Source organism: Aphelocoma coerulescens, chromosome 2 (genome assembly GCF_041296385.1).
Source record: "Aphelocoma coerulescens isolate FSJ_1873_10779 chromosome 2, UR_Acoe_1.0, whole genome shotgun sequence".
NCBI classification, from domain to species: domain Eukaryota; kingdom Metazoa; phylum Chordata; class Aves; order Passeriformes; family Corvidae; genus Aphelocoma; species Aphelocoma coerulescens.
In genome coordinates, this window is record NC_091015.1 from 67,182,192 (window position 1) to 67,206,791 (window position 24,600).

The 24,600-nt window shown below is 38.0% G+C and overlaps 1 protein-coding gene and 1 long non-coding RNA gene across 2 annotated transcripts in view; one reads left to right on the forward strand and one right to left on the reverse strand.

Annotated features, from left to right (window-relative positions):
• The window catches only part of LOC138106726 (solute carrier family 12 member 7-like), a 68,433-nt gene extending 45,834 nt beyond the window's left edge, over positions 1-22,599 (reverse strand). The window contains exons 1-6 of the mRNA XM_069007867.1: positions 22,242-22,599; positions 9,533-9,627; positions 6,961-7,083; positions 4,008-4,154; positions 3,218-3,272; positions 149-279 (exon numbers count right to left, since the gene is read on the reverse strand). Of these exons, the coding sequence (XP_068863968.1) occupies positions 149-279; positions 3,218-3,272; positions 4,008-4,154; positions 6,961-7,083; positions 9,533-9,627; positions 22,242-22,347 (657 nt within the window). The 5' untranslated portion in view covers positions 22,348-22,599. The remainder of the gene's footprint in view (positions 1-148; positions 280-3,217; positions 3,273-4,007; positions 4,155-6,960; positions 7,084-9,532; positions 9,628-22,241) is intronic.
• Positions 22,345-23,992, forward strand: LOC138106727 (uncharacterized). Its single transcript, XR_011149084.1, has 2 exons — positions 22,345-22,427; positions 22,591-23,992. It is a non-coding gene; the product is annotated as an uncharacterized lncRNA (long non-coding RNA).
• The last annotated feature ends 608 nt before the right edge of the window (positions 23,993-24,600 follow it).

The following is a 24,600-nucleotide window of genomic DNA, read 5'->3' on the forward strand; positions in this document are numbered from 1 at the left end:
TAAGAATAAATATCAGCATCCTGAAAATGTACTATCAAAACATTAACAATCACCAGACTAGAATGCATTTTAGACCATTTAGAACATTGATCAGCAATATTCCAATGCAGCTCAAATGCATTTAGTCTTAAGAGAAACTAGTACTTACCAATAAAATTTCAATGGTACCAAGAATGTACATTGCTCCTGCAAAGGTTGTGCCCAAGTAGAAACAAAGTCCCACTGCACCACCAAACTCTGGCCCTAAAGATCTTGAAATCATGTAGTAAGAGCCTCCAGCTGTGAATTTAACAAAAAAAAAAAAAAAAAAACAACACACAAAACACCTCCAGGACTTCAGATTAAGGACGGCAATAGAGAACAAAAATTTGAATAATTCAATCAACATAATCAAGATAACCACTGCATGTGCCTCCATTGACGTGCTCATGCCAAGACTGTAGTCAATGTCTATACTAACTAGGCAGTTAGAATGTATGTTTCAAAATTAACATCCCCATGTGCGTTTTCTATGGAACGGAAAATGAAGACCAAAGAAAGAAGAAAAATTCCACAAGCTAAACAAAAACAAATTAGAAAAGGATATACAGGTATAAATAGATGTGAATGAATTTTTAGCTTCTAAACTCAAGCAATTCCCCATCAAACAGTGAATTTCCAAAATAATTGTTTTATGAGACAAGGACAAACTAGAATATTTTCTACTGATATACATTCTTTATTTCATCTGTATATGAAACCATTGCCACTTTCACTACAGATCACATTTTTTTAGTACTATTTAAAAGTGTTAGGTAGGGATTGCTTTTTCTTGTCCACTTATATGCTATTCACTTTGACCCTGAGTTTTTCAATTCTTCTCACTCTTACTTTCCATACATATGCATCATCTTTCTTTAAGCCATAAACTACATCACCACCAACACCCTACTTCCATTGCACTATTTGCCTTTTAATAAGGCTCTAAGCTTCAAGAACTTCCTCTCTTTTTTTAGAATGTCACCCAACTCCCTCAAGGCAAACTCTTCTCTCTGGTTCCCTCTCCATCTACTCTTAAATTCATGATATTTGTCCCACTTGTGACAACTGAGAAGGAAGGAGACAGAGAAAGGAAGGGTTTAATTTTAAATAAACATACATCAGTGTGCAGAGTCTGAAGCTGTTTTGCATAGAATCATTAAGGTTGGAAAAGACCTCCAAGATCATTAAGTACTATCATTAACCTAACACTACCAGGTCCACCACTATACCCTGTCCCTAAGCACCACATCTACTTGTTTTTTTGAACACTTCCAAGGATGGCAATTCCACTATTCGCCTGGGCATCCTGTTCCACAGGCTTCAATGTTTTCAATATGAATGAATGAGAAATTAACAAAGATATTATGATGCATCACCAATTTTTTGCTGAATATAATGCTGTTACATATAAAGGCAAAAGAAAGGATCCTGCTGCTCAGGTCTCCTTTGCATCCTAGGTTCTTATCTGTGCTTTCAGCCTTCTCCATATATGCCAGCACAAGCATCATTTCTCTAAGAAACTGGCACCACCAACAAAACAATGAAAATTAAGACCTGTCTCGTGTAAGAACTGCAGGCTTCAGTCTGTGACAGATGTTAAACAAAACCTTTACAATGAACTTTAAAAATACGAGGGGGAAAAAGAGAAGAACATTTTAGTTATCTGCACACTGATTTGAATAACTCCATTTTATAATAAACCACAAGTATTTTAAACAAAATTGTCTATTGTATTTTCATTTAATATATGGTACTGTATCCATGAAATACAATTATAATACAATTATTCTACATCCTATACAAATTGTATCTTTTAATTTTGCCCAACAACTTCAGTAACAGCTCTGAAAACCCTTGTTGGAGTGAAAGCTCCTCTGGACTCAGCCCCAGAGGGAAGCCAAAGCACAGGGGTTGAATTAAAACCTTTAAATAAGCTGAGATACATGAAGTCACACCAAAGTGAAATAGAAATATAGATTTTTAACTTTTAGTAGAAATACATGCTAAATGCCTTAAACATTAAAAAGCTGTAGCAGAGACCTAAAATATAGTTCTTGCTGCAGCAGTGTTATCTTTTCACAGAATTCTTTACTTTAGACAAAATATAGATAGAATTATACTGTTCACATTTTTTAGAGTGTTCACATAAACAATAAGAACTGATAGAAACTGTATATGTAAATCTGTGTAATACCTATGCAACACTTGTGTAAGACTTACGGTTGTTAGAATTAGACCAGGATAGGTTAAGAAAAGAAAAACTAGAATCGTGTGTTAATCTTATTGGTCAATTAACAAATATAATCCACACTTCTGTAAGAAAAAAATATATGGAGCATATAAGAGCATATAGAAGAAGAAGAAGCTGGTTTTGCCAGCTGTTGCTGCTTGGCTTTATCATATAACCCCCTTTGAACTCTGCCTTCAAGAAAGCTATGAGACTATGAAATAAAGAACTTAGCAGAACAGCAGCCTCCTCTGCTCTCTTACCCTGGTCCGAGAAGGAAGGGTACCCTGTCAAAAGCTCAACAACCCTTACTAAGCTGCAGAAGCTCTGCAAGTGAGGAACTATTTTAAGTTCATTAGGTAAACTGTTCAGAGTTCATACCCATGCCTGAACACCAGAACTATCAAGTAAAGTGTTGAGAAAAGGGTAAGAGCTTCAAGGGCTAACTGATTTTGCATCTAAAAAAAAAATCCTCTTAATTTATGAAGCCGAATAAATTTATCAATCTATCCTGAAAATTTAAGGAGATGGGCAGAACCTAGAATGCTTATACAGAAAAATATTTCCACCATCAGACCAGTTACTATTCTTGCAGAAAACAAGATAACTAACTGCAGTGTTTAGATGGAATGTAGGCAAATTCAGGAGAGAAAAAAGTAGTAGCTGTATTTGTAAAGAAATTTTGTGTGAAGACCAGTCTCCACTAATTCAAATTATAACATCTTATCTTTCATTAAAACAGGATCAAATGATTGATGACAAAGATGTGCTGCAGAATATAACCCCCAGAAGGGCAGATAAAAGATTGCATCTCACATTAAAAAGTTATTTATAAAATCAATTAAAAGAAAATATGCATTTGACACAAAATCATTACTTCTGATATTTGAGAACTATAAGAATTTCTTATCCCAGATTTAAACTTCCATCATTTGACAATTTGCCATTTAAGATAAAATTCTTCATTACCTGGGACTACACCATTTGTTGCTATAGCACTCATTGAAATTGCAGTTAGCATAGTCTGTGGAAAGATGAAATAGAGGAAATTTAAAATACCAGAGTTCTGTAAGGTTTTTTTTGAAAGACTGGGCAAAACAGTAATCAAATTAAACTAATTTTTTTTTTTTTTTAAACTAAGATGTTTAATTTGGGATATCCATGCAACTCAAGTACTCAACTTTTCAGCAGAAGATTTCGTTTACTTAGCTATTTGACACAGTCTTTAAAAAGAACTGGAAGAATACAGACCATTGAGTACACTTAAAACAGTATTTTCATTATTCCAATTAAAAAATAGAGAAAACTGATTGTAACATTGTTATGATGACATCTAGTAGTGGTCTCACATTCTAAAATATTACTTTATGGACCTAATGCTCTGGTTTGATTTGTAGTTTATTGTTCAATTTGTTCTGAAGTAGTAAAAAGGAGAACCGTTCAGATCTCAAAGTAAATAATGAAACATTTGCTAAAGACCAATTTAATAAAACTCATATAATACTTCAAACAAAAGCTTACTTTGATCAACTCAAAAGAATCTCCATACAGGTTAGACTGACATGTGACAGTCACTGCTTAAATATATAACCCATCTCTCTCAATTTAACCATATTGGTTAAATATCAGTACAATTTAACCAATATGATTAAATATGGTTACTTTTCCCTGATACTGATATAGTAGAAGGTATCAGTACTCTTGCAACAGAGGATTTGGCCAAGAGTTTAAAAAAAAAAGTAAAATATGGTTAACTTACACAAGCACAACACATGAACACAATGATGAAAGACTGAAGAACTCCAGCTGTTCCCACAATCCATGTTAAACGCAGGAAAAGGATGACTCCCAAGATGTTTTGCAAACAGGGAAGATACACACCAATAAAAGTGCCCATTTGTGGACCCTGGAAACAAAGTGAGAACATCAATTCCTTTGCACTAAAAAATTTAAATCCATAAGAACTTTATTGCACAAACCCTTATCACAAATGCTCCATGAACAAATGCCAAGTGAAACTGAATGGTAGCTTCAGAGTGTCTAGCTTCACAAATATTCACATGTTATTTATGCAGAAAAATTCCTGAAAAGAGAGAAAACTATTTGTGATAGCAAACTCTCTTGTTCCACAGGAATTAGGATGAAAACTTGATAGGGATAGGGCAGTCCTTTATCTGTTGATTATAACACTTTACAAACTTTCTTCTGAAATACCAGTTACAGGGTAAAGTTGCATGTTAAAGATAAGCTACTGCCATAATCAAAATATCATTTATAGTCTGCAAAATTGCCACACAGCTGGCACAAAAAGTTATATTCAATAGTATTTTCAATTTTTAAAAATGACAGACAAGGTATTAAGACAGAGCAAGAAGTAATGCAGTGTAGATACAAAAATGCTGCTAGCAAGGATTTTCTTGCTATTTTCTAAGTCTGTGAGAGACTTCTCTCTCTCATAGAAGAGGTAGCAGGGTATGTAAACAACCAAGCCACCTGCAACCTTGAAAAATCTTGTTTATAGTATAGTAGGAAAATATTTTGACAATGGATGTTTTAGGATTTTAGCCAATCACCCCAAGGGGTGGCTGATCCTTTGTCCAATTAGACTATGAAGAAAAAAGTCTGTAAAAGAGTTTGTAAAATAATTAAATAAATCAATCTTGCTGCACAATTCCTGCATGTTGGATCTTCTCTCCTCCTCCTCCCTATGGCTGCGGGACACGGTGATATACCCTAGAGCCCAGGCCGGCGGTAATAATGCAGAGCTGACTACAATTTCTTTTTTCAAAAGTTGTAAAACCTGCCACAACATAGTATATGTGTACCTTTTATTTGCTAGTGATCATCATAGGTGAAGACACACACAAAAGAATTCAGGCTTCATCACTAAAGTTTTGGTCTTCAGCATTTATGAAGAGAAATCAGGCTTTGAAATACTCTAGTTAGAATCAACAGTTATACACAGTAGCTTTCCAGATACACAAGGTGGTCTTAAATCACAACTTGGGCTGTGAAAAATGGCAATCAATTTAAATAAATAAGCAAGCATTGATGCTTTAGAAGTTATCAAAATTATTAAGAAAATACTAGGTTTCCAAGTACTTATAAGGAATCATAGAATGTCATTTGGACTATGTTTCTTTATTTTTAGCATCTTGGGCAATACCCATGTGCAACATCAACACTACTGTCTCAATCACACCATTAAAAATGCTGCTCTGACAGGCTGCTACTTAACTACCACAATTTCAGAAATGAAATTAAGACATGTACATAAAAATCGTGTTATCAAGCCACCACATGGCACACAAACAAGATTAAGTGCAAGTGAGGACACAGTGTTTATTTGGATAGTCAGCTCCAGAGGGAGTAATACGGTGCTGCATTGAAAAAAACCTCTACCCAGCAGCTGAATGGACAACAGGGATCACACTAAGGAAAGTGTGAGTAGATCAGTGTTAGTTTTCCCACGTCTGAAGTTTACCTTCAGATGAGATGAAACAAATATAGATCAAGCACAACTAGACAAACAGAAAGAAAGCACACTCATGAACAAATGCAGGATAAGCAAAAAGTTAAACAAACAGCTGGACTTTATTCCTGACTGTCCTGGTATCTGCCCACTGTCCTGGTACTGACTTCCACTCAAAATCTCCCTTCCAGTCAAATGAGTCACCCTTCTTAGCTTATTTTCATATCTGTCTCTTCTGCTCTGTGTTCATTTTCCTTTCACTCATTCTCATGTACTTCTCCTCTTTTCTTCATAGCTCAGCATATAAATTCAGTAGCAGCACCCCTTCTCCTACAAAAAGAGAGATGACTCCCTGCACTGTCCCTTTCCCAGCCTCTACCTTAATTATCTTAGTTTCAGTCACCATGCAGCTCATCATCCCTCCTTGCCTATAAGCTCTTATACTCTATCAGGTCGCATGTTTTGATCCAAGCTTTCTCCTTCCAAAACAGTCCTTGCTCTCAGAGGGATCAATCTAACATGCCACTACAGACTCCAACTGTTGCATACATTCCATTTCTACAGAGGCAGAGATACACAGTTTGGGTATCCAGTAGACAGACAACCCTTGATGAATTCAGTTCACTTCTAGCAAGTGTGTTTAGCAATGTGCCAAACAGAGTATACCCCTTCCCCTCCCCCAAGTATAGTATTTTTGATGTTTGCAACAAAATGTTTTCTTGGAACACATCCACTAAGTTTTAAAAATACTTACTCTGACACTCAAAACCAAGACAGTTACTCAAAAAAACTACTACCATGTTAAGAGATACAAATATGCTTATCGATTTAAGAGTGACCTGCTTCATCTCAAATTCGCCTTAACATAACTACCTAAAAACCTAGGCAGCTAAAATATATTAATAAACCTGCAAAAAGTCCTATTGTATGCTCACTAGAGGTAGGTAACAGGTACTGATGCTCAAACAAGTTCACAAGGAAGAAGAAACTGGGTATAATCCATATTTCAGATCCTAGATTAGCACATGTTTTTCCTAGGGGTTCTACAGCAAAGTCTTGCTAAAATATGCTAACAAGAACATCAAGTTAACACAAGTCCTTCTGCAAATGCTTCAGTTCTAAACATGGTATTACAAATCTTACTCCTGTTTTTAGATATCCACATATTCTATTTTCAGGTTGAAAAATGCTCCTCTTTGTAGTTAGCTTTGTCTCGATAAATTATTACAAGTCTAAATACCTTGACTTCCTTTCGTTTGCTGTCTTCATCTGCTTCATGTTCCACCACTCCTTGAGTCAGATTGGTGTAGTTTGCTAGTTTATTCAGAAGAGACGACACCATGGGGTTACTATCCATTTCTTCCTGTTGGATTTTGAAGAACACTGCATTTATTAAATAGATTTTTTTTAAAGTCATCATTTTATGATACTACTTCAAACACATACTCAACAGGTAGCCCTGATTCAGCCAAATAAAAAAAATTAGCATGACAAAATACCACTCAGCTTTCAACCAACAAGAGTTCTATTCTTTCTAGAAGTTTAACACCACATGGCTGTGTTGCACCATTTCTTTCATATTTCTACACTATCTTACAATATGCAGCTCGAATATAAGGAAAACCTAGAGAAGGACCACTGTTAATTTTAAAAATATATTTTTATCACAATACAGTCTTTAGCAATTGTACTGGTAGGGCTGAGTCATTAGGGTGTTTTTCCAGCATCTTGCTTGTGTTTAAAGAGTGACTTCAAATGATTTCTCAAGCACCAAAATACTTAAGGATCTCTCTAAAGTCTACCACTGCAGGCTTACATATTTTATCTTACACCAGGCATACTACTTCCAAAGTGTTAATGTGTTGAAAATACCCACACATATGCATATCACATATTATTGCACATATGTAATACCACCTGACACAGAAGTCAGCCCATCTTTCTTTAGCCAATTATCTGTCACGAAACAAAAACATGCTAAAACAAATAATAAAATCCAGAAGAATATACAACACAAGAATCCCAAGAAAAATGGATCCAAGGGAATTCAATTAAATACACAAAAACTGAACACTGGAAAGAAGACGAGATCAGGTTTTGGGGGAGGTCCGAGCGCTGGAGAGCTAGCCAGAGTAACGACACATACACCGATACGATTTGAGCATTGTTCTCCCCTTTATTGTTTACCTACACAAGCTTAGATCTACTTTTGCAAAGATTCACACTCAGTCCTTCTAGACGGCCTCTAATCCGCAGGAGAGACAACCAGTGTATTGCCAAGGACTTTCAGGGCTGCCTGCAGCCAGGTGCTTTCCAGGCTTGCTGCAGCCAGGGGCCAGCTCAGGGGTTTTTCCTCAGCAGCCCTGGGTTGTCCAATCTTTCCAGGGGTATCATATGCCCCTGTTCCGCAACGAATCCCTCTACAATCGGGGTGACAAACACAGACAAGAAGTATCTCTGCCTGGGAGATTAGGTAATGATAACAATCATAATAGTCAAACTTCTTTTTAACAATTTATACAACAACTCTAACATCTGAAAACATCAGAAAAACAAGATTGTAAGAAACTTACTCTGAAACATACATAGTTTGAAAAAAGATTCATGACAACACCACCATTGGTGATGAAGTCACTAGAAGGCTTTCAACATGATACTATTAACAGCACTGTCTATAACTTGAGATATGTAAAAGTAATGGTTTTATATCAGCTGAGGATTTAAGGTAAGTCATGATTCAAAATAACAGATTTGGGACAAAAAGCAGCTACGGCCAAATTATCATCACTAAGGAATACAGCAACTAATTTGAACCATGTAAAGTTTTGGGAATGGCTTTATGGAATAGAGCTTGAAGGAGGGAAATTCAGTGACAAAACTTAAATATTGTTCCTGTCAAAAAATACTAAGATATTGCATACACGATAAAAAGACAATCAATGATCGACATTATTTTGATCCTTAGCACAATTTTCTCTAAGACAGCAAAAAATAGTAAATATACATTATTTGGTTCATGCACAAAATGAACTGAAAGATCATGTCCTCTGTGCAAAGACATTTGAAAGGAAGAAGAGAGAAGCATAAGAGAACAAGAAAACATTTACAAGAATGCAACAGCAAGGTGGCTAAACAATACTGGAAGGACCTTGCTTTTGTTAACAGCAAGCATCAGAGCCAGGCCAGTTGATGCTGCTAGAGCAGAACAGCTAAGGTTTTTACTAGAAATACTACTTAATTGCAAAAGTGGCCCTTAAATGTACTAAATTAATATACTTTTTTCACTAATTGATTGTAATAATTCAGTTGATTATAGAGGTATGAAATGTCCATTATAAAGCAGATGTTTACATTAGAAATTGCTATGGTATGCTCTATACTATAATTAGACAATACAAGTAAGTCATGGCTTATAAGTTTGTTTTATAGCTTTGCTGCTTTACGAGAAATCTGTGATTCCCCCATTGAAAAAAATCTTTTGCTAATCTTTTAAAAACTGAATACTGCTTTCTTAAAACAAATAGATTTAACTTCCAGCAACTTCCTCTAACAATGTCTAGATTCTAGCCCAAAAAATTTAAATGCAAGAATTATTTTGTCTTATTATTTCTTCCCACTAATGCACACCAGTATTTACTGTTCTTGCCTATGTATCATTCAAATCCACTGAAATGGAATTTTAGATAGTTTCATAAACTATGAAAAAGTTATTAAAACTCATTTTACCCCCACTAAATTTCAAGACAGAAAGCAAGCAGGTGTTTGCGCGTCTCCATGAAAGGTAAAATATGTTTTTGGAGTATTTAACTCACCTCAAAGAGAGCCATATTCTTTCCTTCATACATATTTCCTCTGTCCAATTCTGCTCTGTTAATAAATGGACTACTTTCCCTGGCAGTCCCATCCCCTAGTGGAAAAGTAACATAATTAAAAACAAGAGAAAGATAAAATGAAATGATACATTATACCATAAAAGGAACAGTCAGAAGACTCTGCTTTAAGAAATGGTTCTAAATAACACCATAGGTGGCTGCAAAACCCACTCTTCATCTCAGACGTGCAGATGTTAAACATTTAAGGAAATTAAGTTTATTTTAACAGTCTAATCTTTGTATAGCATTCTATCTCTTAACTCTTACTTATTATTCTGTAACACATACACTGATTTCTCCTCTACCCTTTCTAGTTTACCTAAAAACACTTGATAATTGCAATAAACTTCACATAAATGTTCTGGGTATACAATAAAATAACCCCCCGCCTGGCTTTTCATTACTTTACTGACTCCCTCAAAAAATCTCCAGTAGTTGAGGCAGGAATTTATGAAAAACAATGCAAAAGAAATTATTTTGTAAAGGTTGTGGGGAGCCTTCCAAGACATGTTATACTTAATCTATTCCTTATTGAAATATAAACTTCATTAACCTGTAGCTCTACTGATCTGCTCTGGCACACATCTCAAAAAATACAGCATTACTTTCACTGCCTTCCAGCCCACAAACTACATAAACTATTATATGCTGATACTATCATAATATTGTCATTTCCAAATAATCTCAAGTCCTTGCTTGTGCCATTTTGCCTGTCTTTTTGCTCTTATATTCACAAATTACAGCAATAGCACCTACCACAGTTTCTTCACTACAGAATTAAAGAACAATAGAAGAACGAGTTGTACTCTTTTTCCCTCTCTCCTCCCTCTGCCCCCTACAGGACATTTCTCTCCACATGAAGTCCCAGAAGAAAGCTCTGGCAAACGTGTACACTAGTCTCAGCACAAAATATTACCTTGGTTGTAAACCAGACAGAAATAGATCTCAGTCCCTCAAAAAGAAGAGGCACTGTGGATTTCCCACCACTGATTTCCTACCACTCTCTACAGTATCACTATACTTGTTGATATATACATGACATAGAAACCACATACTGTCATAAGAGACACAGAAGATAGCAATTGTTCATTAGGACTCTAAAATTAGTTCCCCAGTCCAGAGAAGAAATGGTAATCAATTCACCTGTACAATATATCTCCTTCTATCCATATCCTCCGACTTCCATTTTTCTGTTTCTCTACAGGTTATATTCGGCCTCCCACTGCTTCAAGTCCTACAGCCTGGTTAGGTGCCCCTCCTCCAACAAAGGTTAATGCAAGGCCAGCAGAAGGAGCATTGTGAATGCAAAAGAATCTCCCTCATGAACTAACACCTTGAAATTTTTCACAGTATATGGAACATGTTGGTTTAGCACAAGATTATCTGAGAAACTGACATTTATCCTTTAATGGGCTCCATTGTATTTAGAGAAAGGTTCAGTTAGCTTTTTTACAGACAACAAAAAGCAACTCCATCCTGAAACAAATACATCCTGATTCCTCTTTTCATTTTGCTAAAGCCTGTGAGCACTAGGACTTCTTGCTTAAGACATTGCATTTCCTTTCCAAGATTTTTGGAACACTGTTTTTCTTTTAGCTCCATTCCTTGAAATCACCCCATTGTTTTTGCTGAAGCTTTATAAACCATTCATTAAAAGGTCCATTCCCAAGTTAAAATAAAACTAAGATTGCTCTATGTCAGTCCTGCTGAGGTCACACTTCTATTGACTTTCTCACCAACTGACAGCTGGTACCTGCAATGATTAACTAAATATTAGTATTCCTTTCAGGGTACTTCCAATCCCTTCAGAAAGGATTACTCTTCGAAAAGTGAGCATGGAAATTTCAATTATTGTTTTGCACTCATACAGAATGTAATGTCACTGGAGTTACTCCTTCAGTGGGTATCACCAGACTAATCAAAACACCAAAAGGGTAGCAAAAAAAATAACGTGAATCAGTATTCATAATTCTGACGTTAAAGACTATAGTTTTGTCTAACCAGTTCTGGACATAAAAATCAGTATCTCAGCACTACACAATATTTTAAATTATAGGTAGAAGAATAGTGAAGCTGTCCTTTATATGTTTGTATTTCTAAACAAAGAGTTACTTGGCTTTGCTCCAATAGGAAAAAGCTCAGAGCATGATATCTCTAAGAAACGTGTCTTGTTAAATGCACCTAACAGTCTTCAAATGGAAAAATGCAGAACTTAGGATCTGAAGAATAGGAAACCTTTTTCAGTGTTTCCAACCAATATTCTGCCTATTTCGAAGCTTTCTAACAATAGTCTTCAAAACAGTCTGGTAGTGACAGACTGCAAAAAAGTCCTGTTTCTCTAATACAGCTCTGTTTTTGTATTTGTGGGTATTTGGCACAGCATTTTGATAGGTATTGCTGATCATGTCAAATATTATTTTAGCTTCACTTGAAAGAGAATCAATGCTGAAAAAGTGACCACAAAAGCAAACTGACAAGTACTCTGTCATCTGCAGTTTGTTGACTAATTCTACAATTGTCATAAAATCATTAGAACCATAGAATCATAAAAGCATTAAGGTTGGAAAAGAGCTCTAAGATCAGGTCCAAATTTTGACTGAACACTACCATGCCAACATAACCACAGCACTAAGTGCCACATTCAGTCACTTCTTGAACACCTCCAGGGATGGTGGCTCTACCACCTCCCTGGGCAGTCCGTTCCAATGTTTAACCACCTTTTCAGTACAAAAATTCTTCCTGATGTCCAACCTGAGCCTCCCTGGGTGTAGCTTGAGGCCATTTCCTCTAGCCATATTGCTAGTTGCCTGGGAGAAGAGGCCAACCTCCACCTTGCTACAACTCCTTTCAGGTAGTTAGAGAGTGATACAGTATCCCCAGAGCCTCCTTTTCTTTATGCTGAACAAGCCCAGCTCCCTCAGCCACTTCTCATCAGACTTGTGCTCCAGACCCTTCACGAGTTTCATTGCTCTTCTCTGGACACACTCTCCAACTCAACATCTTTCTTGAAGAGAGGGGCCAAAAAGTGGACACAAAACTCGAGGTGCGGCCTTAACAGTGCCAAGTACAGAGCAACAATCACTTTCCTAGTCCTGCTAGCCACACTATTTTCAATACAGGGCAGGATGCCATTGGCCTTCTTGTCCACCTGGGCACACTGCTGGCCCATATTCATCCAGCTGCTGTCCTGCACTCCAAGGTCCTATTTTGATGGGCCACTGTCAAGTAACCCTTCTCCCAGGAGGTAGAGTTGCATGGGGTTGGTGTGCATGACATGGTACTTTGCCTTATTGAACCTCATACGTGTGCTACAGTGGCTAACCTCCAGTTGTCTGGAACCTCCCCAGTTTATCAGGACTAACAATAATGATAGAAAATGGCTTAGCAAGCTTATCCGCCAGCTCACACAGTACACTCCGGTGGGTCCCATCCAGACCCATAAACTTGTGAGTGTCTAAGTGGCTCAACGGATCACTGACTACTTTTTTCTAGATTAGAGGGGGTCAGTTCTGCTCCCCGTCTCTCTCTACCAGCTCAGGGGGCTGGTTGGTATGAGGAAAACCAATCTTTCTGTTGAAGACTGAGGCAAAGAAGGCACCTCAGACTTCCTCATCCTTGGTTACAATGTTTCCCTTCACATCCAATAAAGGATAGATTTTCCTTGGTCCTCTTTGTTGTTAATACATTTATAAAAACACGTATGAACACCTTTGAGTTTTCATCACTGCTGTCAAAAAAAATCACCTTTATTTCAAATTTTAAAACACCACCTTTTGAAGCATGCTTATTGAATATGTTTAGATATTCAGTGAGCCTTATAAACATGTAAATCAAATTGACATGTATCATATCATTCAGCAGAAAGAACTAGTTTCAGGATCTCAACACACAGACAACATCCATGGTGAAGTTAACCAAACAAACTATCTCAATCTTTAGCTTGTCCCTTCTTCAAAAGAAGATTCAACAAAAAAGAAATTATTCACTAGAAAACCAGAACTAACAGGATTAACACTTTTCACAAATGCTGTAAATCTTGCCCCTCATGCATCAGGTGGACAATAGAAAAAGCTATTTCACTTACTGAGGTAACATGGAACACAACAGGAATAAGTACTTCATTTCACTAGTAAGTCTCAATCCATCTACAGTTTATCTTAACCTGATCCCCTTGAATTCTATGAGGAAGCTTTAAAATGGTCAAATAATTTAGGTTGGAAAAGAACCATTGAGTCAAACTACTCATCTAACACTGCCAAATTCACCACTAAACAATGTCCCTAAGCACCACACCTACACATATTTTAAACACCACCAGGGATGGTGACTCAGCCACTTCCTTGGGCAACCTGTTCCAATGCCTGACAAACAAATCACCTTTCCCTTAGGTTTCTTTGAAATTGAGTCTGTTCAAACTCTTCTCAAGTGTGGAGCTGAGTTAAACATAAAATAAAAATTATAATTTCCAGTGTAGTTTCAGACATGTCTTGCAGCTGCATTTCTTCTGAAAATCAGTGTGTGCAACCAAAGCACTCCAAAAATCTATACTTCTTGTTGCTTGATTTCTGAAAGTAACTCAATTTATGAGGATTTATAGGCAAAAATCTTAAATCTAGACTAGTATCTAATTTTGGACCACAAGAAAGACAAAATAACAACAACAACATAAAACTTCTTTGGGTTTGGTTATGGTATACTTCATCTGTCTTCTGGCACACACAAAAAATTTGTTGGTTGATGTCATACTCCATGTCACCCAGTATAAGCCATCAAAGCCTAAGCTTTAAAAATTATGTTTCTACCCCATACCTGCTTTAAAAATTATTATTACTATTTTTAATCTGATACAGAATGTTCACATAACCTAGCACAACTCTGTGCTTATTGCTGGACCAGTAGACAAACTAAAGCCCTAACTAATGTACCTTTCCTAAAAGCCTGTGCGGTATTTGCTGTGTTGATGGGACAATCAAAAAGCCTTACTCTTGATTTCTACAGATACTCAAGCACTGTGATGGGTATTATATATATTATATAGATATAATATATATATATTATATCTGCATGGAAATTAGCTGCAACAATTACATTTTCTTTTGCAGACAAGACATACAGCTGCAGGAAGAGAAGGTAGGAGATCTGTCTCAAGGTAATAGTCAGTGTGTTCATGCAGATCATCACAATGTGCACACTCCCATACTCTCCAGTCCCCCAAACCCATACAAATTACCACAAACCATCCCAGAGCTGTGCTCGTCTTAAATTTGCTGACAATGTCATCAGATGATTCCTTATTAACACTTCCACACACCAAACAAAACTCAGGTAAAAATTTTTGCATGTCACAATTCAGTCTTGGTCATAGAGGCAAAAGACAGCAATGTGTCCAAATTCATATTCTTCTGAAGTTTCAGAGTAGTGATCCTCAAAAACATCGACAGATAGATTACTTTTAAGGTATGTTAATAGTTCAAAATTTCTAAGCTGATCCAAACTGGCACATTTTATATAGTGCAAAACAGAACCCAGCAATATAGGTTAAACATGCAGAAGCCACCTTTGCCAAAGAGGTGGCCCTCTCATTTGGGGGTTGGACTAGATGATCTCCAGGTGTCCGTTAAAGCCCTAACAACTTTGTAATTCCCCTCTTATGCTTACTACTCACCCATCTGCATCCCCATATCACTCTGTTCCTCACACAAATTGAACTATTTATTATAAATGCTTATGCTGTCACCAGAGACAATCAGCATAGGAATGAGCAATTCCTCGAAGAGAAACAACTTCCTTAGCATTCATGACAATAGCACTAAATTCTCACCTCTGCTTCCTTCCCCACCCCTGAATCACAAGTAGTAGAGTGTGAAAAAAAAAATGTTATAGGTGTCTTGTCATAGAGAAAGTGGCAGAGGAAGGCTAGAGGTAGACAAGGAAACGATCATTTAAGTGATCCTAAATTTCCACCATGATGTCTGTTCAAGAGATTAGGGACAAAAATATTTGACTATCTAATCTGGTCTCCCATCTTTCTGCAGGCTGCAGAATTTCATTTGAGCATTAAGCTCTATAAGTCTGAAAAAAGAATAAGCAGTGTATCTCTTGATGTTTCCAGAACTAAGAATAAAAACCCTATTAATTTATATAAAGATTAAGGTTTTTTAATACTGAAAAAATCTCAGCTTGTTCTGTATTTCTATTTAAATTTGGCTCTTTCAAACTTCTAGCAATAACATCCTAGTAACAGCTTCCAAATGTAACCACTCATAGTATTTTCTCTCTGTGAAGGTAACTATACTCATTCAAGCAATCTCAACCTTTCTATTGAAAAACCAAAAAAGTTAAGTTCCTAAAACTTTTTTCTAACTTTTAAATTATTTTTGTGGAAACATTCTGTACAGGTTTTAAGTTACACAAAAAAAAAAAAAATAAAATTCAAACCTTAAAAATCAAATACAGCCTTCTAACACCAGTCTCAGTCAATGCTATTTACAGAAGTATAATCGTCACCTCTCCACTCCAAGGATCAGGTTGGCCTTCTTTACCACAGCATTAAACCAAGCTCATGCTATTCTATTCCAGTCTGACCCCTAAATCCTTTCCAGATTCACTGCTTCCTCACTGTCCCACACTATGTCTGCCATCATTATTCATATTCAAGTAATGCTTCTAATGCTCCTATTTACTTTTGTATTCAAACACATTTTGTCCAAAAAAGCAAGCACCTTTTTCTCCTGATATGTGGTAAGAGTCTAACATCTATCTGAAAAACAAAAGTAGGTTGCTTTCTTATGATAAAATAATACAGGTAATGTTCAAAGGAGTGAGAATTATCTAAAACTTTTGAACCACATTACTTCAAATAAGATAGGTCAGCTATGACAGTGTATAACTGTTCTCCAAACACGTACATGTGGAAAACTAGAAAGCTTTGATTCCCGCTAGAAATTGTTAATTTTATATGCTGTTATCTAAAGCAGAACTGCAGTTGGAGAATAATCCTTCACAGAAAAGTCCTAACTTTTCATAGTTTGCGAAGGGCAACTCTTAATCACAGTCCATGTACTGGTTCTGGTTAACCACATACAGGTGAAACATAACAATTTTAAATAAAGACTATGGTAGCATTTTCATTCAGATAGTATTTGGTCACATTAAGAACAAACCACTGCAAACTGAGAATATGAAAATAAGATTCTGTTTGCGCAAGAGACAGCAAACACTTAATGTAACAAAACTTTTTAAGGTAAAAATACATCAAGTTTAAAAGTCAGTAAAACTGATGTATATGAGCGTCACATCCAAGAAAGCTACCTGTGGCAAAACCTTTAATTCTATCTTTTCTATCCTGCAAATTTACATCCTGTATCTTCAAGTTTTTGATTAGCAGGCAACTAAAGAGAAGTCATAGAATCTTAAAAATTAAATGTCTTAACACTTCCAATCTAAATCCACATATTGAAGCACTCCTTAGAGCTCTAAAATATAGTCAAGTTTTTAAAAGCCACTACCTTGCTATAAATTCAAATATGGAAAAGGCATCAGTAAACTTGTTTGAACATATCTTGCCTCATTTTTTCTGCTACATGGGTTTAAGAATTCAGTGCAACCTAACTCAAAGTTTCATGTTATTGGGCTCTTTTTAGTAATTAAATGTCTAAACGTAAAATATATTTACTATATCACAAAATTCTTGCAGTATTTTTATTAATGATTAGCACAATTTATGTTATCTATATGCATATCTATATCTATATGATATGCAGAACAAAGTGTATTTAAGCCCCTTGTAAATAAACTCCTTTACATAATGGATAATTCTAATACTACATACATCACCTAAGTTATTAACATAGCTAAATTTTAGCTTTTCTTTACTTAGGCTACTATTATAATCAAGCATAACTTCTAATGAAAACACTGCAAAAACTCTTTATAAAGTCTTTATAATATGGCTGGAAGTATGGGAACCCAATATTTCAGTAAGAGAGATATTAGAACCACAGTATTGTCTTTAAAGAGACTCACTTGGATTTGGCCCGTTTTCTTCATAATGTTGTTCACTCATGGTTAAGGAAAATTAAGTCAGTTCCTCTGCTGATTCTTCACCCATCAAGAATTGAAACAGGAAACTGACAGTTCCTTCCTCTCAGCTTAGTGTAAGACCTCAAATCCTGTTTCTTACTAGCATTGGATTAATCCTGAAACCAGTCATGAAGGTTTCAGGCAGCACGAAGCATGCAGATGACACAAATTACATTATAGTCACAGAATTCTCTGAAGAGAATTAAGCTGAACGATTTTTGTCAGCAATAAACACCCTCCTTAGTGAAATGGGAAGGATCAAGTCACTGAAATACCCCCACATCTTCATCTAATAATAAGTACATTTAAAGTTTTATTTCTATCAAATAAATTCACTTTAAAATATCTCCACTAAACAGATCAGCAGAGATTAGCAACAAGTAGTATTAACCTATTCCAAAGGCCTATCTACTATTAAAAACCCCTCTTTTATGCACCAAGTACATATTAGTACTTAAGCAAGTTAGTTTTTAAACATTGATTTTATGTAGAAATAGTTGCCATTTATTCTACTTAAGGTGTAGCAGATAAACACTTTAAAATATAATCCTAGTAATTCTGTAGGCTCTTTTTAAAAACAAATATTTTTCACTTATAAAGGGTTCTCTTTAAGATTGGCAGCACAATTTGTTCATTCTCTTTCAAATTTAATGTCACTGTTTTCCAGTTTATGCATTCATTTATTACACATTCTATACCAGCCTCAAACAACTTCATACAAAGTGTTTCAATTCTGTTAAGTGGATGTTAGTAATAGGAAGACTAGTTCCTGTGATCAAATACTTGAATGACATCCAAAATCTGCCTTTTGCTGATTGTAACATCTATGTCGCAAGCATGGTCAACTGTGGAAAGGCTATAAAGGTTGAAGGGTTGACTGAAAATATACTAGACATCTCAGTGAGATTAACCTATCTTCCTCCATTGCACATATGTATATACATATATACACACACACATAGCTGTGTCGACTATTCCCTGGTTTTCCAATAAATACCATTTTACAGAAATTCACAGCATCCATGCTTCATTAGTTATATGATTACTTCTTCGTAGATGATCAGGTTTGTCATTGCTATTCCTTGTATTTGAGGGTCTTCAATTTTAAAAGATTTTGCAGGAGTTAGTTCTCACATTAGTTTCTAAATAAGAAACTGCTGTGGCAAGATAAATAATACTATGGGATGCTAAAAATACTAGTATGCCTTGAAACACCTGATACACACAGCTGCTAAGGAACAGAAAGCTGATCAACTTTACAAAGTTTTGACAGGTCTAGCTAGACAGTCACTACAAACATGTGCGAAGAAAACAAAATACCCAACAGAAATCAAACCCAGAATTTCTTATAAAACTTCATACATTGCTGCCTACAGACTCACATTTCCTTCTCTTCTTCAACCATTTACTGACTACCCTTTCTTTGTAGCATATTATAAACACATTAAAAGACACAGGCACATATGCTTTCTGCTACTTTGTGAATATTTGAGTCAGCAGGCTGCACCCTTAACTACGTTGTTCACTTGAAGTACTAGTTTCCATTCTGCCTCCTTATTCTTCTGAAGCACTACTGTGACTAGTGCTATAATCCCATAGCAATTCACAAATGTCTTCCACTCCTTCACATACATGAAAGTGTCATATAATCAGAAAATACAAAGCTACGGAATTTCATATTATGAAGGAGTGCAGATCATAGAGTAGGAACATCCCAGGTTACTCCTTTACCACACAGATGATTATCAGATAAGAATGTGTAAAAGGGGATAAATGCACAAAATTGTGCATTAATTGATAAGTGCTTTGCTAATAAGAATCAAAACTGTTGATCTAATGACAAGACAGCATACAGCTGATTCCCTCCAAAAAATCAGCATTGAGTTTGATAGGGCAGGCTTGTCAGGTTTTTGTGTGTTTGGCAGGTTGGTTTTTTTTTTTTTTTTTAAAAAGGTACTAGTGTAGTCAAGGAAAAACTACTTGGTTTTTAAGACAGACAATCCAATCAAAACTGATTGACATGCTAGATTTCTAAACAACTGGAACAAAATAACATGCTGACCTATATAGGCTGAGTCAAATGGGAAATTCCCATTCTCCTCTTTTTTATTTTCCTCTCTGCTCTCAGCTTTACACACCACTCACCTTGACACAACCCTAGCCATTCTCACTTTTTGCAGCCCTCATTTACCTCAACTCAAAAATATGGGAAGCATGATTTTTACCTCTGCAGCAGTTTAGTTTATTCACCATTTAGCATGCTGAACCAGGCCAGTGAAGCACCTGATGGTCAAATGCAGGAAAAAGGAAGCAAACCCAATGACCCAGAGTAGGACAGGGAAAGAAATTATTTACTTCTTAGTCTTTTTCTCAAGGCTGGACCAGTGAGAAGGGCAAACAGTCCTTCTCTGAGCAGCAGGCTTTTAGATGGGCTTAACTACAGCAGCTTTTAGCTGTACTATTATTTCAGAATTCTTTAGTTTTCAGAAGAATAACTCAAGAACAATTATTTGATTACACAGCATTAACCTAACAATTCCATACAATACCCAAAGCAACAGTAAGTAGAACATCTTTCACTTCCCAAAACTCTCTGTCAAGTATAGAATTTAATCTCTTCCTGAAGCCAGAGCTCTTCGCCTATAATTTACATACAAATTAGTGCCTTCCCTTTTCAGTGTTTTCCTCTCTACTTCCAATTTTACAGACACACGGGAAGAGTCATACATAAATTCATCCACTTGATTGATATAGATCTATAACAGTATTTAAACATATCTTGCAACTGTAACTACTAGTCGCCAAAACACTACCTAATCACATCAATAATTTTTTTTTTTTTATCTCTGGTCTTTAGGGTTGTGATAAACCACTATGAAAATAGCAGTTCCACTCTTCCTCTCATCTTCCCAGGATTTAAAAATGTTCCAAGCCTTTCAGATGCTTTATATATACATATAATCTAACAAATTCTGTCTAACTATGCCTGTATGTATATTCAGTATTTTGAGATTCCATCTGAGTAAACACCATACACCATGCCTCTCTGACTAGCTCTTCTACCAAAAGAAAATTTGTCCAGATTAATGCTGTACTACAGTCATCCATCTAGTACAAGAAACAAACTGTTGCCACAGTTTATATTGTTTTGTTTTTTCTATTTCATTTAGTTTAGAAAAAGAAGAGGCAGTTATTAAAACACTTACTCATCATTAAATATACTAAGAGAAAGGCAACTATATGTAGTATATATCTTTTATGAGTAAGTAAGGTTTAAGAGGAGAAAGCTTTGAAAGAAAATGACCCAACTTTGTCAGCTTGGTGTTTTACTATATTAGCTTCCTAAAATAATGTAAATACATTTAGTTTATCAAATATCTGTTTTTATCTCTTTACATTTACATCCCACATCACACGGTATTAGCCTTTTTTATCTGTCATCGGTACCACAAAAATAAGATGATATTAAGAACTGCCTTTTACAAACCCCCATCTATTCACCTGTGATCATCTAACAAAGTTAACCCCTCTCCCACGCCTTTACAGAAGTATTCATTCTAACAGTGTCCAAATGTGCAAGATATGAACTAGCTCTCGTAGCGCCAGCAGTGATTCACACTCCATACTTGGTATTGCTGCTGCAACACGCTTCAGAAAAAGGAAGTGTTAAGAGCCACAAGAATTACTGATTTCCCAGCAGAGCCTTGCCATCCAAGTGAAAATCACTAATTTCCCCAGCAACACTGGTAGAGAAATACTAGTGCCCCTGCAAAAGGGGCTGTCCTGAGCAGACCCTTACTCAGGATGCCCGAGCTCCACCTCCGACTTGATTCTACTCCCCCAGGAGGCTTCAGGAGCGAGGCCTAGCAAGAAACAAGGCTCGGAACGCGACAGCATCTCGTAGCAAACACCTACTTAACCCTAGACACGATCTCTGATGCAAAAGCACATGGCTGGACAAACACCTGGAGCAAGGCAGGTAAAACTGTACTCTTCTCTACAGTCTGAATCTTTCCTCCTAGCCCTCTCTCTAGTGAGCTCCAACAGCAGCTACCTTTTAAGAGAGCCTAATGGCTGGACTTGATGATCTGATCCTAAAGGTCTCTTCTAACCTAAACGATTGATTCTACGTCTTTTCCGTCTGTTAAACCGCCGTGGGCGGCGCTGCTCCCGCCCGCTCCCCGTCGCAGGCGGGAGGCTGACTGACCGTCCCACACCGCCCCCAGGCAGGCGCCGCGCCCGACCGCGGGTTGCTCCGTTCCCCCGGCCGGAGCCGCCCATAAGTACTTCCTCCTTTCGGCCAGCGGCGCTGGCTAAAGGAAACAAAGAGAAACAAGCTGTCAGCTACCCCAGGCGCCAGACTTTCGCCCTCTCCCGAAGCGCACTTCTCCACCTGGACAGGTAGCCCCGTCATCGCCCGCTGCAGAGAGGCGATGCGGCCCCTCCACAGGAGTCAGGGGCTCTCCGGCGGCCGGCCGGCCCGCCACATGCGGTAGACCCGCTCCTCCGCACACAAAGAGCCGACGCTCTTCAGGCGTTGACCCCCGGCGCTTCCCCACTCTCTCACCAGTGCCCCGGTCCCTCTCGTCGCCTTCATCTTCCTCCTCTCGCTGCTGCCCATCCCGCTCCCCGCCCTGCGCCTCCACCGGCACCACCGTGAAGCTCGTCGGCATGGTGCAGACGGCCCCAGACCCGCTGGCGCCTCCTCCTAGGGCAGCGGGCAGGGTGAGCCGGGCGCTGCCGCCTCCCTCACGTGAGAGCCATTTCCTCACGCAGCGGGGGGGCGGTGGCCGGCACCGCGCCACCCCCCCCTCAGCGCTTGACTGATGGCGCTGCGGCCGTAGCTCCGAAGGGAGGGGCTCGGGCAGGGGCCCGGGCCCTGGGGCATCCTCTCTTTCTCAAACCTTGCCTTACAGTTATCCTTACAGCGCTAAGACCACCAGGCTGCTGCTCCTCTGATCCCGCCAGACAGAAACTGCCTTCCAAAGGAAACTAGAGCCAGGCTGTAGGACCTTAATCCTCCAGATCACTGAACAGATGACAGCATCCAGAAGGCCCAAGGAGATTTATGATCACCTTTTGGACAAGTGGAGGAGAAAGTCCACTGCACGCCTTTGGACTACCAGGAGATTAAGATGGCTCCCAGAAATCTGCTCTCCTGTGCAGCAGACATGGTTTGCAGTGGACAGGTCAAGGTCCTGTGATTCAGGTTGGAGTCACCATTTAAACTCTGACTGGAAGTGAAGCAGATTCAAAGAGTCAGTGGATGAGTAGTGTATCAAATTAGATATTAATGATGTAGCACTAGTGATGAGATACAGCTCTTGTTTACCTCCAACTTCTATCTCAAAGGAGGTTGTAGCATCTCCACTCCAAAAGTAGAGAAAACAGATTTAGAAGCCAAGGGCATTTTTCTTGTCTCCTGCTCTCCTACCTTCTCAACCAAAGTGCTAGAATAAAGCAGAAATGCTATTCATGTCAGTCTGTATCTGTGTCTTTTGGAAGAGGACTCTGGTTGTTTTGTGGGTCCCATACTTCATTGGGATGGAAGATGTGTATGTAACACTACAGTCTATCCCACAGCATAGAGGCCTTCAGAGAAGGGGGTGGGGAAAGTGATTCTGGGCACCAAAGGTGGCAGTGAGATGGCAGATGTGGAAATGGTGGGGCAGGAAGAAAAGGACAGGGAGAGATGCACGGTAAGATTTTGATACTTGGTAATGGGCTTCCCATTCAAACCATGGTGTCACTACAGTAACGCGAATAGTGGCTGCATGAAAAAGAAGTTTCTTCATCCTCCCTCACCCTTCTTCCAAGCTTCTTCTAGCAGATCTCCAATGTTAATGATGTTATCTGCAGAGTTAAGGATGTTTTGGGGCACTTTTAAAGTTCATTTTGTTATGGTACAGACTATTATAAAAATTAATAGTGTGAAGGAATCAGATACAATGATAAATTTGAATAGTAAATGTGATTTTGAAATATATACACAAAATAATAATTTCTTCTTCAAAACAAGAACTGATTTTTGTCCAGGCCAGAGCTAATTTTTTCATGGTGACTGTGAGGGAGCGGAGCATTGAGCTATGTGTGCCTGTCTAGGTTGTTATTCTATCCCTTCACTGTCATCACCGGGGCAAAAACAAGGGATTCTTGTCTGGAGGGTCTGTCCACCACTAGTTTTCATTGTCCCAGGTTTAGTGAGCATATTTGCATGTAAATCACTCTTTCTTTGTACATTTTTGTTATTAGTATTGCTCCTGTTACTCTTCATTTTCTTATCTCCTTGCTGTTTCCAGTAAATTGCTCTTATCTCAACATGCAATCTCTGCCTTTTGTATCTCCCACCAAAGAGGGAGGGGAGCAGCTTGTGGTTTTCTTTTTAATGGGACTACTAAATTGGGAATACCATTCCTAAACCATGACAACAGCATTGTCTTGGTTTTGTACACAAAACTTCAGGAGGAAACACTCCAGAATAAGTGTCTCCTCCTAAGGGAAAAGGGCCTCTCCTTTTCCTCCACCAATAAGACAAGTGGGTCACAGCAAGCGAGAGCGGAAAAAAACACGAACTGTTTATTAACACCAAACAAAACAAGGTAGAACAGGGAAAAAACCATCAAAATACAACAAATTCCCAGAGAGGGAACAAACATGTGGGCTCGGACCAGCCGGGGCTACCCCGCGGGCCCGCTGGGACCGCCCCCGCAGGCTCCCCGGACCGGCGAGGAGGGAGGGGAGGCAGTGCGGCAAGCGGAAGGAAAGGGAAAAAAGAACAAGAAAAAAAAAAAAAACAAACCAAAACCAACAGAACCTTTTCCCAGCTAGCTCGAACACAAAGGAAACCAAAAAGCAGCACAGCGCTCCCGGCGCACTCCCTCCCGAGCCCTTGGGCCGAACGGTTCATCTGGCCCCTTGGTCCGTGG